Source organism: Girardinichthys multiradiatus, chromosome 5 (assembly GCF_021462225.1).
Source record: "Girardinichthys multiradiatus isolate DD_20200921_A chromosome 5, DD_fGirMul_XY1, whole genome shotgun sequence".
NCBI classification, from domain to species: Eukaryota; Metazoa; Chordata; class Actinopteri; order Cyprinodontiformes; family Goodeidae; genus Girardinichthys; species Girardinichthys multiradiatus.
The window spans coordinates 7302258-7314779 of NC_061798.1; the positions used below are offsets into that span (position 1 = coordinate 7302258).

The 12522-nt window shown below is 39.2% G+C and overlaps 1 protein-coding gene across 3 annotated transcripts in view; it reads left to right on the plus strand.

Annotated features, from left to right (window-relative positions):
• LOC124868150 (myosin-10-like) overlaps nt 1–12522 on the plus strand; it is a 75881-nt gene that overhangs the window by 6671 nt on the left and 56688 nt on the right. For all 3 annotated transcript variants that reach the window (XM_047364992.1, XM_047364993.1, XM_047364994.1), the window contains exon 3: nt 9914–10070. In XM_047364992.1, coding sequence (XP_047220948.1) covers nt 9914–10070 — 157 coding nt within the window. The remainder of the gene's footprint in view (nt 1–9913; nt 10071–12522) is intronic.

The following is a 12522-nucleotide window of genomic DNA, read 5'->3' on the forward strand; positions in this document are numbered from 1 at the left end:
CTATTGGAGATCATCTGATTTTTTGATGTCATGTGTCCTTGCAGTGTCAGTCAATTGTGTGCAGACAAAATGTACAGGAAAGTTATTTCAATACATATAAACTGTTTGGGCATTGTCTTGCTCCAAACGTAACACTTTGCGTCACATGTCATGACTTTTGTTTTGTGTGACCTCTTCACCGTAGCTGTTCCTGTGTGGGAGATATGAGCCCTGCCTGATGATCACATCACACAGACAGGGAACTGCAGTGGCTGAAAACAGACACCTTTTCCTGACTTTTCTTGTGCTCCTTGTTTGTGAACATCTTTAACTCTTTTCCACAGTTCACCAAGAGGAAAATCTATATTCCCTAAATTAACACATTTCACAATATTCCACATTTAATACTGGATTCCATTTGATTTATTTTGTGATTTTGTCGACATTTTCTGCACTGCAAAAAACATGGGCTAAAGATTTCTGTAATTGATGATTACATCCATGTTACCCAGAGTAACACAAAATAAAATAAGTAAAGGATCTAAGATTATAATATGACTAGGTGCAGTGAGAACATTGTGAGTGTGTGGTCAAACTTCAGTTTAAACAAAGCCTGGTCAGGAAGATGTTTGTTTTCAGAGTACAATTGTAAAATGCAATAAGAACCGACCTCAGCCACATGTTTTAGCGCAGGGAGGTCACATGGTAACTGAACCGCCATAACAGAGCTCTTTGTGCTCACTGATAAGCAACATCTGTCTGCTCAAGTAACTGAATTTTGTAAAAAAAGAAAAAGGCAAGTTGATTTCTTTCAGTTTTAAGTGTTTTTTATTGTAGTGTATCGTCACAAACAGGCCTTTCTTCTGATAGAAGGCATTTCTTGCTACAAATTTCTATTGATTTCATTTTAGAGGCATACAGACGTGTAGAAACACAGAGTAATGCTGCTTTTGGTTGATAATAATGTCTCACCCACTGATTTTAAAAAAAGGAATCCATTACAGTCATACTGTCTCTTTGAGTTGTTACAAAATGCTGGTTGTTAGATACTTCATCCAAAATTTGCACTGGCCCTTGAGGACCCCAATTGTAAATGATTATTTTTCCTACAAAAGAAGATTTTTTATTTTTTTTTATTTTACAAAAGATGTTATTTTTTGAATAAAATAAATTTTTAAAAGTTTTACACTATAAAGTCTTAATCATATGAATCGCCTTTATTGATGCCACTGAATTGCTGCAGACCTAGTGCATATCCTTGAAAACCGGGTTGTTTTTAAAGAATCGGGTCGGTGGGCTGGAGGGTGGCGTGGAGGGGTGGGGAGGTTGTGTCCTCTTTTTGGCTGTGGTCACCGGCATTTGAATCAGCTGAGCGGTGGAGCTAAGCCAGTTGGTGTTTCTCCCTGGGCTGTCATTGCAGTGAAGGTGATGTGGTGTGGTTGCAGGGCGATGGTGGGTGTCATCTAGGTGTGGAGTTGGGGTTCCATTGAGAATATGGTGCTCAGTGGCGTCTGCTCTGTTGTGCTTGTGGGCAAAGGCTAGGGTGGTGGTGCGCGGTGGCCTGTCGCGGCACCCTGTGTGTTGGAGGCCAGGATGCGGCAGGGGTGCTTGGAGCGGAACCATGTGTGGAGACGGCGCTGTGTGAATGTGTCTTCATCGGCTTTTGGGGAGTGGAGCTCATCTGTGGGGGTGTGCCCCTGTGGGGAGGGGATTCATTGTGTTTGGGTTCAGGGGCATGTGTTCGATATCTGTGTTCTGGTTGGGAGTGGCCCCGTGAGGAAATTCATGTTGGGGTTCATGGGGGTTGAGATTGGAATTTCTTGTGGGTTTGGGACTGTTTCGTTCTGGGACGTCTCTGGTTAGCGAGCTCGTTTGGACCAGGTAGATCCCTCTTTCGTCCGTGGGGCCCCCTGTCCGAATGGGGGCTGGGGTCGGAGCGGAGGGTCGGGGTCTTGGCCGTGTTCTTTCAGGTTCAGGCAGTGCCAGTACTACTCTGGGCTGGTGCTGGTGTGCCTGTCTCCACCCCGGAAGGAAGGGGACCACCTCCTGGGTCCGAGGGTCTGGTTGCCCCTGTGGGGGATCGGTACCTGGACCTGGGAGTATAGAGTATGTATGGGGAGTGTGAGTGAGTGTGCAATGTGCACTCATTGTTGTGTGTCTTTACATTGGCTGGTGTCTCTGCCCGCTGGTGTATTGGTGGTTATCGGTGTCCAGGACTGGGTGCTTTGATGTGTGCCGGTTCACTCTAGGCACTTGCCCCGTGTCCCACTCCGTGTAAAAAAAAAAAAAAAACTTTTAAATTACACATTTGACCAATGAAATTCATGATGCTGCTGTTTATTTTTTTTTTTATTCAAACATTGACAGATAGTTCATCCCAACCACAGTTTCCACTGCACAACTTTAATATGCTGCTTCAACATAGGCTGACATGGGTAATAAAGCTGCTATAATGTTTTAAAAACGTGTAGCCTAAAGCAGGTGTAGTTTGATCAATTGTTTCTAGAGATGTATCTGACTCATTACATTCAGCTAAAGTCTTCAATAAACTTAAACTTTAAATGCTTTCTTCCAAACCTAAGCTAAACTAAACACCCTGATTTCTTTCAAGCCATATGTTTGTTGGGTTCTGACATTGTCACCCATTTCCTGGATGCCACGTTCCACAGTTCTGGCTGATGCAGGTAAATCTTGTATCCTTGTTTTAATTGTAGTTTTGTTTGGGAGCCCATCAAGTACAATCTCGGAGCTACAGAAAAACGCCTCCTTAATAAATTCTAAACAGCTTTCCATATTTATCAAACAGTGTGCAAAACAATAGCTTGCTTCAGTTCCATGATGTTTAGCAGCAGTAGAAACATTGAGTACTTGGTTGCATCTCAGATCTTGAGACGGCACGTGTAATTAGATCAATCTTCTCTGCCTCATCCTTGAAAAATATTTTAATGTTTATCTCAAAATGCCGTTTAACATTGGACGTCGAGGCAAAGCACATACAACACGATCTTTCTGCTGAACTAAACCACGGTCTTCCGTCCGCATTGTCACGAAAGACCGGGTATTATTTGTTTGCTCGCTTCGATGCCATATTTTACAAAACTGACGGCCCTTCTCAGCAGTAGGCAAAGTAACTCAAAATGGCTAGCGATTTCTAGCCAATCACAAGTCGAACCTGGTAGGTGCAGTGTTGGATAAGATACCGTCATGATGTTGCAGAGCACCTGATGTGTCAGTGCTAGCTAATTTGGAAGCCCTATATATGTATTTTATGAATAATGCACTGCGTGCCATCAGTTAACCCCTCACATCTGTGGTGCCAGTGCCCAGGGTTGACAACCTGGGGGAGTATTTCGGTAACAGGTATTGGGTGTTGACTTTCATCAGGGACTCTGATACCATTCAGTTTAAATACATTGATCTGGACCCTGATCCAATCCCATGTATTAGTTTGACAGTCCTGGATGAAACATTCAGTAAAACTATTTCAGACAACTTTTATTACCGTCTTCAAAGATATTCTCACAGTTGTTTTAGCACATACCTTTATGTTCCAGAGCAGGTCCTTCTGCCTCCTACTTTTTATTCCTCTGAAAGCAAAATGCTCTCATAATGATGTGACAGGATAATTATGAGCAAAATATGGTTATTGGAGTGTACATGTGCAGAGATAATGGTAATGTCAAAGTAACCCCCTTGACATTCATACCTGCACTTAAGGGACACAACACTCATTGGAGTCATGTACTACTGCTTCTGAGAAAATTACAGCTTAACAGCAGGTATGGCACACAGAGTAATTGTGGAGGAAGTGCAGTATTTCAGTGCAAACTTAACTACCTAGTTTTAGCGTATGAGCTTGACTTGCAACATTCCTAATAATTTTACATTCTTATGGTTTATTCAGTCAGGTTGTAGAAACCTGTTTGCAGACTATCTCCTGCTGGTTTTTCTGCTGTACAATATGCTGCACCTGAAGTTCCCAACAGGTAACCTACAGCTGATGCCAGAAGGCAGTTACTTCACGTTATTACAGTTAAAGGGGGTTGGTCATGGCTGTCTGTAGTGTTTCACATACTGCTTATACATTTCATTCTGCTTGTAGTATTTAGAAATAAATACTGCAGTGATGTTCTACTGAGCTCATATTCACCTAAATTAAAGACCTATGATGGACAAGATCATTTTTTTTCATTATGTTCCCCCTGATAGTGATACCCTTACTGTGGCTGAATACACTATACCTGAGGAGAAACATCACAGTAAATCTCTTATTGGCGCTGGTTTGGTTTGCAGATTTATTTATTTTTTTTTCTTGAGGATCACAGTAATCCATTCCAGTGGATTATTAGATGTGTGTGTGTGTTTGTATGTTATTGTGTTTCATTTTTCCTTTCTGTGCCCTTGCAGAACCGAACCTAATTATAAAAAAATGAATGCAATAAGATGGCAACATGCAAAGATTTTATAGAACTGAAAACTGAACAATGTAGTTGCGACGTAACTCAGTTTTACAACCAAAAATATTTTTGTTTTTCAGCTTTTCTTTGGTTTTTGTTGTTTGTCTTATAAAATCCAGTAAGCTGTTCTCTCTGTGATGTTAACAGTTATGACTGTAGTAGTTACACATTGGGAACCTGTATTCACTCAACAATAAATCGTTTTAGCCAAGTGGTTTTTAAGCCTTTTAACAGAAATCTAAACTGAAGACTATGTATTCTCTTTACTAAAAGTAAAATACAGGATTGTCTTTGTTTACATATCAGTAGGTGCTGCAAAGCCTGCTAAGCTGTAGCTCCTAATCTTTACCTGCCGTGTTTACCATTCTCTAAAGACTAATGTGCTGCACAGCAACAACAGTGGAAGTCATTGTGTTTTTTTAAATAACACTATAACACTAGGTCTGCTTGGTTTTAGAACAAAAATCATAATCATTATTATTATTATTATGTTTAATATTTTAAATCAGAATTGTCTTACATAATTACTAACTGTGTTTAGAAACAAACAGCACAGGAGTATATTTGGAAAGCAGATTTGAGCCCAAATCATTTCAATATGAATAATCTTTGTTGATAACTGTCTTTTGGGATTATTTGGAATCAGAATTGAAATGCACATTTGAATAGTTGCACAGCTAGGTTTAATTTCATCTCTAGCAATTTGTCCTTTAGTCTTCCACATGTTTTCTAGTTCTTAAATCTCTATATTAAAATTCCTACTCATTGTTATTTCTTTGGATTTACAGTGGGAATGTCCAATTTTTGGTCCCAGACATCAATCCTAATCTTTTAAAACGAGACATTTCTATAAATTTGTGGTCCATTTCTTGATCTCTGATTTTTATGAGGAAAATCTGATACAGATTATGGGTGATTCAGATTTGTCTTTAACAGATATAATTCCCAGCGTAAAAAAAAAAAACTGCGTTCAGAAATAAAAATGACATTCCAACAAGACTAAGGAATAGGCTCAGGTCTTTACCCTTCCATTTTCGAAACCCTTGATAGTAAGTCTCCCTGGTGTCTGTCAGTGTTGGTCAAATGACCAAAACGATAAAAGTACAAAATGACAAATGAGTGAATTTAGAAGCAGTATTAAACAATAAAAAATCTTTTAAGCAGCTTCTTAACTGCTTCCTCTGACTTTCATCTGAATTTGTAAACACTTCACTAAAAATAACTAGCTGGGTCTTCTTCCCTCGCTGACAACTTCTACACTGAAGAATATTGTGGTTAGTGCAACCTTATGCTGAAAATGGCTTGATACGGATCTAGATTAGCAGAGCTCCAACATGTTCTTAACTTAAATTCCCCACAAATAGTTTTTGTTTGGTTGTTTTTTTCCTCCCTAGACTAACTCAGAAAAGCATCCATTGGTCTCAGCTGTTGGATTTGTTTGAATTATAGTTAACTCCTTTTACAAAAACCTTTAGGCTGCAAAAAAAGGTTTGTAATTTTAATCAAGTTCTGTTGAGCACCTTTTAAGATTTAGGGCTAAAATATTTATACAGTCATTTTAAGTATGTGTGGGTATAAATATGTTGTCACATAAGTCAGATGATATTTTCCTTTTTAAGGTCATTTAAAGCCCTGCTGGTCCTGTTACATTAGAATAAAATGCACTGAATCATCTCAATCAAAGAATCCGTTTGAAACATTGCATGTTTCCCAGGCCCCTTTTCTAAGCACGACTTCACAGGTTTTTAATCAGACTTTTCTAGAGAAATATGAAGCTGTGCTAAAAATATGAGCTGCTGATATTGTTAACTCAACTGGTAGAAGATAGATGTCTTCTGCAAATACTTCAAGCTACAACCAGGAAGAGTATTGTGTGGCCGCTGACTGGTGTCTAGTTTTTCCTGGTGTAGACAACCAGCCCCCCTTACCTCGAGGACCCAGCTAATCCTTCAAAATACCCCCTGGGGTCGAAAGTTAAGGACTGCCAGCTGAGTCATCGCCCCCCTTCTCCTGTGGTTCACGCTGGTTCAGTATTCCAGATCTATCTGCGTGGCGTTGCGCCCACTACGAGGAGGTCTGGGGAGGGGTTATTATGGGTGGAAGTAACTGCAGTAGGAAGGTCAGTACGTGTAACGAAGCAGAGGGTTGAAGTTTACTTGGCAGATACTGTGGGAGGTTTTAGGATAACAAATCTGTCCGACCAGACAGCTGTACAGTCTGAGCATCTGTGCCCATGGGGGAGGGGGGGTCGATGGCCATCTGGGAACATTACCCCGTACTTTATAATTGAGCTTTAGCAGAACAAGGACATTGTTATTTATACAGTTTTATTTCCATTAATGTTATTATTTCCATTAAATTTTTTAAAGCTTGACATGACTCAAAAACCGCTTTCGATTTTAGCTTTTGTAGTTAATGTTGCATCAGTATTTTTAATTCATTACTCAGTAATATTTAGGGTATATTCAGTGTGAGGTGTTAACCTTAGGCCAGGTGACAGCTGAAACTTGTAAAATCTTTTTCAGTTTTCCTGGGTCATGCTTCATTTGAGTCAAAATATGTCTAAGTGGGTTTGTAGGCCCCAGGGCCTCTCAAGCTGTCTGACTACCACACACAAGATTAGTCAGGGAATATGTATTTTGTAGCCAAGCCAAGCCAAGCCTGCAAATCAGAATTGTATAAAATGAGTAAATGATCCTGAGGAAAAAGTCTGAAGGGCAGACAGAGAAGCTGTACATTAGAACATCTTTTATTTGGAATTGTTGAGTTTTAAATCAATAGGCCAGAGAGAGCTGACAAAGAAGATGTGTTACATTTTTTATCCATCAAAAGTTAATCTGTGGCAGTGTGGGTTGTCCTATGAACCCCATGAGCTGTCTCCAATTAATATTTAAACAACAGCAGCAGTCTCAGGGATTAACCCCATCCTGTCCTGTTGGTTGCTTGTCTGCTTTACACAGCTGAAGGACACATATGTATACACGCTCTGTATTAAAATCACAATCCCCTGCATCCTGTTTCCACCGTCAAAGGTAAAACTAGTTTTAGTTTAATACAGTAAAACAGGTGGAGTTCAAATTAAATTGCTGAATCCATACAAATACCAGAGAGTTTCGCAATTAAGTTTTTTTTTCCAAGTCCCAAGTCTTTAACGGACAAATTCTAGTCAAGTTCCAAGTCTTTTAGGGTTGATCCCAAGTCAAATATCAAGTCATTAAGGGGCAAGTCTAAGGCCCTGTTTATATTACGTTTTAGTTGTGTTTCTACTGTACATTTACACAACAGTGGTGCAACATTCTCTATGAAAATGGCACAATTTGAAAACAGGTTCCAGAGTGTAATGGTTTGGAAACGTCTCGGTCTCCCTTGTCGTGTAGACGGGGAAAAATGTAATATTTCTTTTGAAGAAGCCCTGGCTCATGTGCTAAATGAATAAAATCAGTGGAAATTAATGTGCACAACGTAACGACTGAGAACCAGTTTAACACCCACATAAGAAGAAGGTATCAACAATGGCAGTGGCGGGTTGCAGAGTACTGACTACTACTGCTGGCTCTTTGAAACTGACTGTTCTCCAATAAAATGCTCAGTTTCTATCCCGTTTTTTAAGCAGGAAGTGTTTGCGCATGTTGTTGAGTTTCAAAGAACATACCGCCTACTAGCGGCATGGCTGGGGAATTACACCATCTCTACATCTCTACTGTTGCCATGTGAACAGAGATTGTAATTAAAACGCTGTCATGTAGACTTGTTAACAGAAAATAAAAACCCAGTTTTAAATAAATCGTTGTCATGTCAACAGGGCCTAAGTTAAGTCTTTGTCTTTTGTCCTGATGCCTTCCGAAGTCAATGCTTGGATTTGGGAGCAACATTTAATCCAACTTAACCGTGCTCCAGTTCCAAGTTGGAAAACCAGTGAAAAACCAGTGTGATTTGCTCGATACTTGTAGTGACCCGTCTTACTGCCACTTATAGCAATGCAAGCTTATAACAACATGCAGTAAAGCATAAAATGATTTAAACTTCTGGTAGTAAAGTAATCTTTTCATTTTTACAACATGGTTCTTCTGACTGGAAGACATTTTTTAGTAAAATGTAACAAATAGTCTTTTGAATAATTTCAATGTTAATTTCTTTTCACATTGTTTTATTATTTTTGGGAGATACCAGCCTCAATTCCTATGAAAAACAAACTTTTTGGTTGAGTGAAAGTCATTTTTCACTTAATCTGGCAAGGATGTTATCATTTTTGGTCTTCTCTGGCATTTTGGCCTTCAACAATGTAGCAACAAGTTTGTGAAAGATAGTTGTATAGTACTGTGGGTGTGAAAGATTTTATCAGATAATACTCATTAGAAGTGCAATAAAGCGTTTTTCTTCAATTGGGTTTTATACAAGGCGTCCATGCTGGATTATGAAGTCAGGGTTGGTGGGAAACCTTTGATTTTCCCACTCTGAGTTATTACTTCTTGGGACCTTTCAATTATTTTTCTCAACAGGGAACTTGATACTTTAAAATAATGAATAAAAATAAAACATATAATTAAAGAAGAGTTCTGTTAATGTGGTGATACTTGGAGAACTTATGTATGTACTAATGTACTAATGTGTTGCTTGTTATACAACATCTGAGAAGTAGATTAAAAAGAATTCTAAATATCAGTCTGTGTCTAAGATACAGAGCCTATGTAAACAACAGATTGCTCCCAAAAGTCACAGAACTTATATGGCAATTATTTAACAGAACAGACCAGTTCCACACAGCTGCAGATTGCTGCAGGATGGTGATGCATTTGTGGCTTCTAGGTGAAGGTCCCCATTGTTCTTATGAGGTATGAATGCGCTTGTAGAACTGTATAAAGTCAAGAGATAACTTATCTTTTCTATGTTCTCACACCTTTATCTTACTTAAATGTGTTTGTATAGATGAAAGATTTATTAATGTACCGCCTCTTATGGGATTTTTGTGAAAGGTGTGATTTTTTTTTTTTTTAACACAATGCTAAATCGTACCTCTAACTACAGATACAGTTTGTGTGGTTTTGGAACATAGGGACATGGGAGTGAATCCATCCAGAAAATAAACTCAAAATGTAGCATTTGAGACAGTTTGGAAGAAACACAAATACATATCATGCTATTAGAAGGGTGAAATTAACTTGAATAAGTGTCAGATGGATGGTAAATAGAGCTACTTTTGAAATGACAAGCATACATCTGAATTTAGATGTTATTATCTATACAAAACGTTAAATCTGTAATTGTCCAGTATATTCCACAATCCCTAGTGTTTCCTTCATAGGAACACTATGGCCATACCAAAAATGATCTTGGGGTTCCTTCATGCTTAGTCGCTGTCTGGTTGCTCTTTAATGTAAGCAGTTCACATGAATATTGAAAAAATAAGAAACGTTAACTGTAACGTTAAACCTACTCTGTGATCAATGACCAGTCTATCTTCTTTTCTTTTTCTCTAGACATACTCTGGCCTCTTCTGTGTGGTCATTAATCCCTACAAAAACCTGCCCATCTACTCGGAGAACATCATAGAGATGTATCGTGGGAAAAAAAGGCACGAAATGCCCCCTCACATATATGCCATCTCAGAGTCTGCATACAGATGCATGCTGCAAGGTAAGTCTGAGTTTACCTGTCTCAGTCCTCCAGCATTACAAGTGATACCATTTTAAAGCACATTAAATGTTAGCGTTTTCAAATGTTTTGTTCCTATAAATAGTTTTTCTTAGGTTACATTACACAACCATATTTTCAGTGCAAATTTGGGCTTATGTGGATTATCATGATTTTTTTGTTAAAAATGTAAAAACCATCCAATATCGTCATTCTATTTTAAATGCCATGGTGCTGTTTGATTGATATATAGTTAGTAATGTAAGGAATGTACAGATCTGGAGCCCCAGATATGGAGAGCTTACGATTTTACTGTATCCCTGACATCAAGATCTACAAATATTACAAAGAGTTGTAGCTAAATGGTTTGTAATAATTTTTAAGCATTCTTTGGACCTGAAATATGTTGTCAAAATTATGAAGTCTTCATTTTAATTGTCAGTTGAAGAAAGTCTAAAGTGAGGGCAATACAGGCTGAAGGATGTTTTCTAAGATCTTCGGCTGGCAGCTGGCACGGTTCCAGGCTCTATAAGCAGCGACCCACTAGGATCAGACCAGCAGGAACAGAGAGGGTGACCCCATTGTGCTTGACAACAGATCCTTTGTATGATTGTGAGGGCTGACCAGTGGGGGTGGAGACAAACTGGACCATCCTGTCAGTCCTTTAAGGCTTTGCTTTCTTCATGTTGGTGTGCAGAAAAAGATTTTGCAAGACTCACTTTTGTAGTTTGATTGCATGTTTGGCAGCTGTAGATAGCTGAGAATATTTATCTATGACTTGCAACACCAATCAGAGATTTGTGGCTTATTTTAGATCTCTGGTTTTTGTAAAACGTAATTTTCTTCTCTTTTAAGAAATATAATTAACAACATTGAGAATTCTTTTTTTCACACCTTCGTGCTGCGTGTAACCACATACATTATTTAGGAGCAGAGGTGACGTCACACTGTGTGTAAAAGAGTAATTGCTGGAACACATTACTATTTTAAAACTATTTTAAACTGGCTTTTGCATCTTTCATTAGCAGTTAGCAGGATTGGCGCAGTTAGCATTATTAAATGTAAACAGCAGTGTGTGTGTGTTTTGTAGAGAATGTAGACCGGTACCTTTATGTGTCCAAGAGCCAACCATCTTTTCCAAATCCTCCTTCACCACTTCGGCCAAATATTGTCACGGCGGGTTTAAATTTGTCCTGTGGCAAAACGGCTTCTTCTTGTTCCTGAAAAAAAGTTGATCACAAACTGATCACAAAACTGCAAAAATTAGAAATTGTGAAGTAGTGAAAAAATGAGCGTACCTGAAAGTTATCCTCGATGTACAGCCGACATTCCTCACTTTCCTTTTAAATGGATCTTACCTTCTCTCTCCTCTGACTTCATTTTTCAAATTCTCACTGATACTGCAAGTAGCTGAATTAATAACATCCACACTGAAGAATGTTGACCCATACCTGTTTGCACTTAGATATGGGTCGTTCAAATTTTGAATCTTGAGCTTCTGAAAATTGTCTCATTCTGGTCACCAGCTAGTTTCTGTGTATTTTTCTACATATGGCACATCCAGTTGGTTTTGTTTAGGAGGGTCCTCTGTAATCTACAAAATAAGTTTATTTGTTCTTGACACTTACTATTTCTGTTGGTTATTTCTGTACATTGAGCACAGTCTTCTAGCTGCATTAAGTGAACGTCTCTGAGCACACAGGCTTGACCTGTCATTTTTAATGATTCTTTATCCTCTTTCTGGTTGTGGCAGAATTACCAGATGTGGTTTAAAAGGAGGTTTTTAGGTTGGAGATTAATGGAGGCCAGCTGCTTTCAGATGTGACCCTGAGCATTTCAGCAGCCTGGCTAATAAAAGAGAATATCCAACTACAGGGGTTGGACAATGAAACTGAGACACCTGGTTTTAGGCCACAATAATTTATTAGTATGGTGTAGGGCCTCCTTTTGCGGCCAATACAGCGTCAATTCGTCTTGGGAATGACATATACAAGTCCTGCACAGTGGTCAGAGGGATTTTAAGCCATTCTTCTTGCAGGATAGTGGCCAGGTCACTACGTGATACTGGTGGAGGAAAACGTTTCCTGACTCGTTCCTCCAAAACACCCCAAAGTGGCTCAATAATATTTAGATCTGGTGACTGTGCAGGCCATGGGAGATGTTCAACTTCACTTTCATGTTCATCAAACCAATCTTTCACCAGTCTTGCTGTGTGTATTGGTGCATTGTCATCCTGATACACGGCACCGCCTTCAGGATACAATGTTTGAACCATTGGATGCACATGGTCCTCAAGAATGGTTCAGTAGTCCTTGGCAGTGAAGCGCCCATCTAGCACAAGTATTGGGCCAAGGGAATGCCATGATATGGCAGCCCAAACCATCACTGATCCACCCCCATGCTTCACTCTGGGCAACAGTCTGGGTGGTACGCTTCTTTGGGGCTTCTCCACACC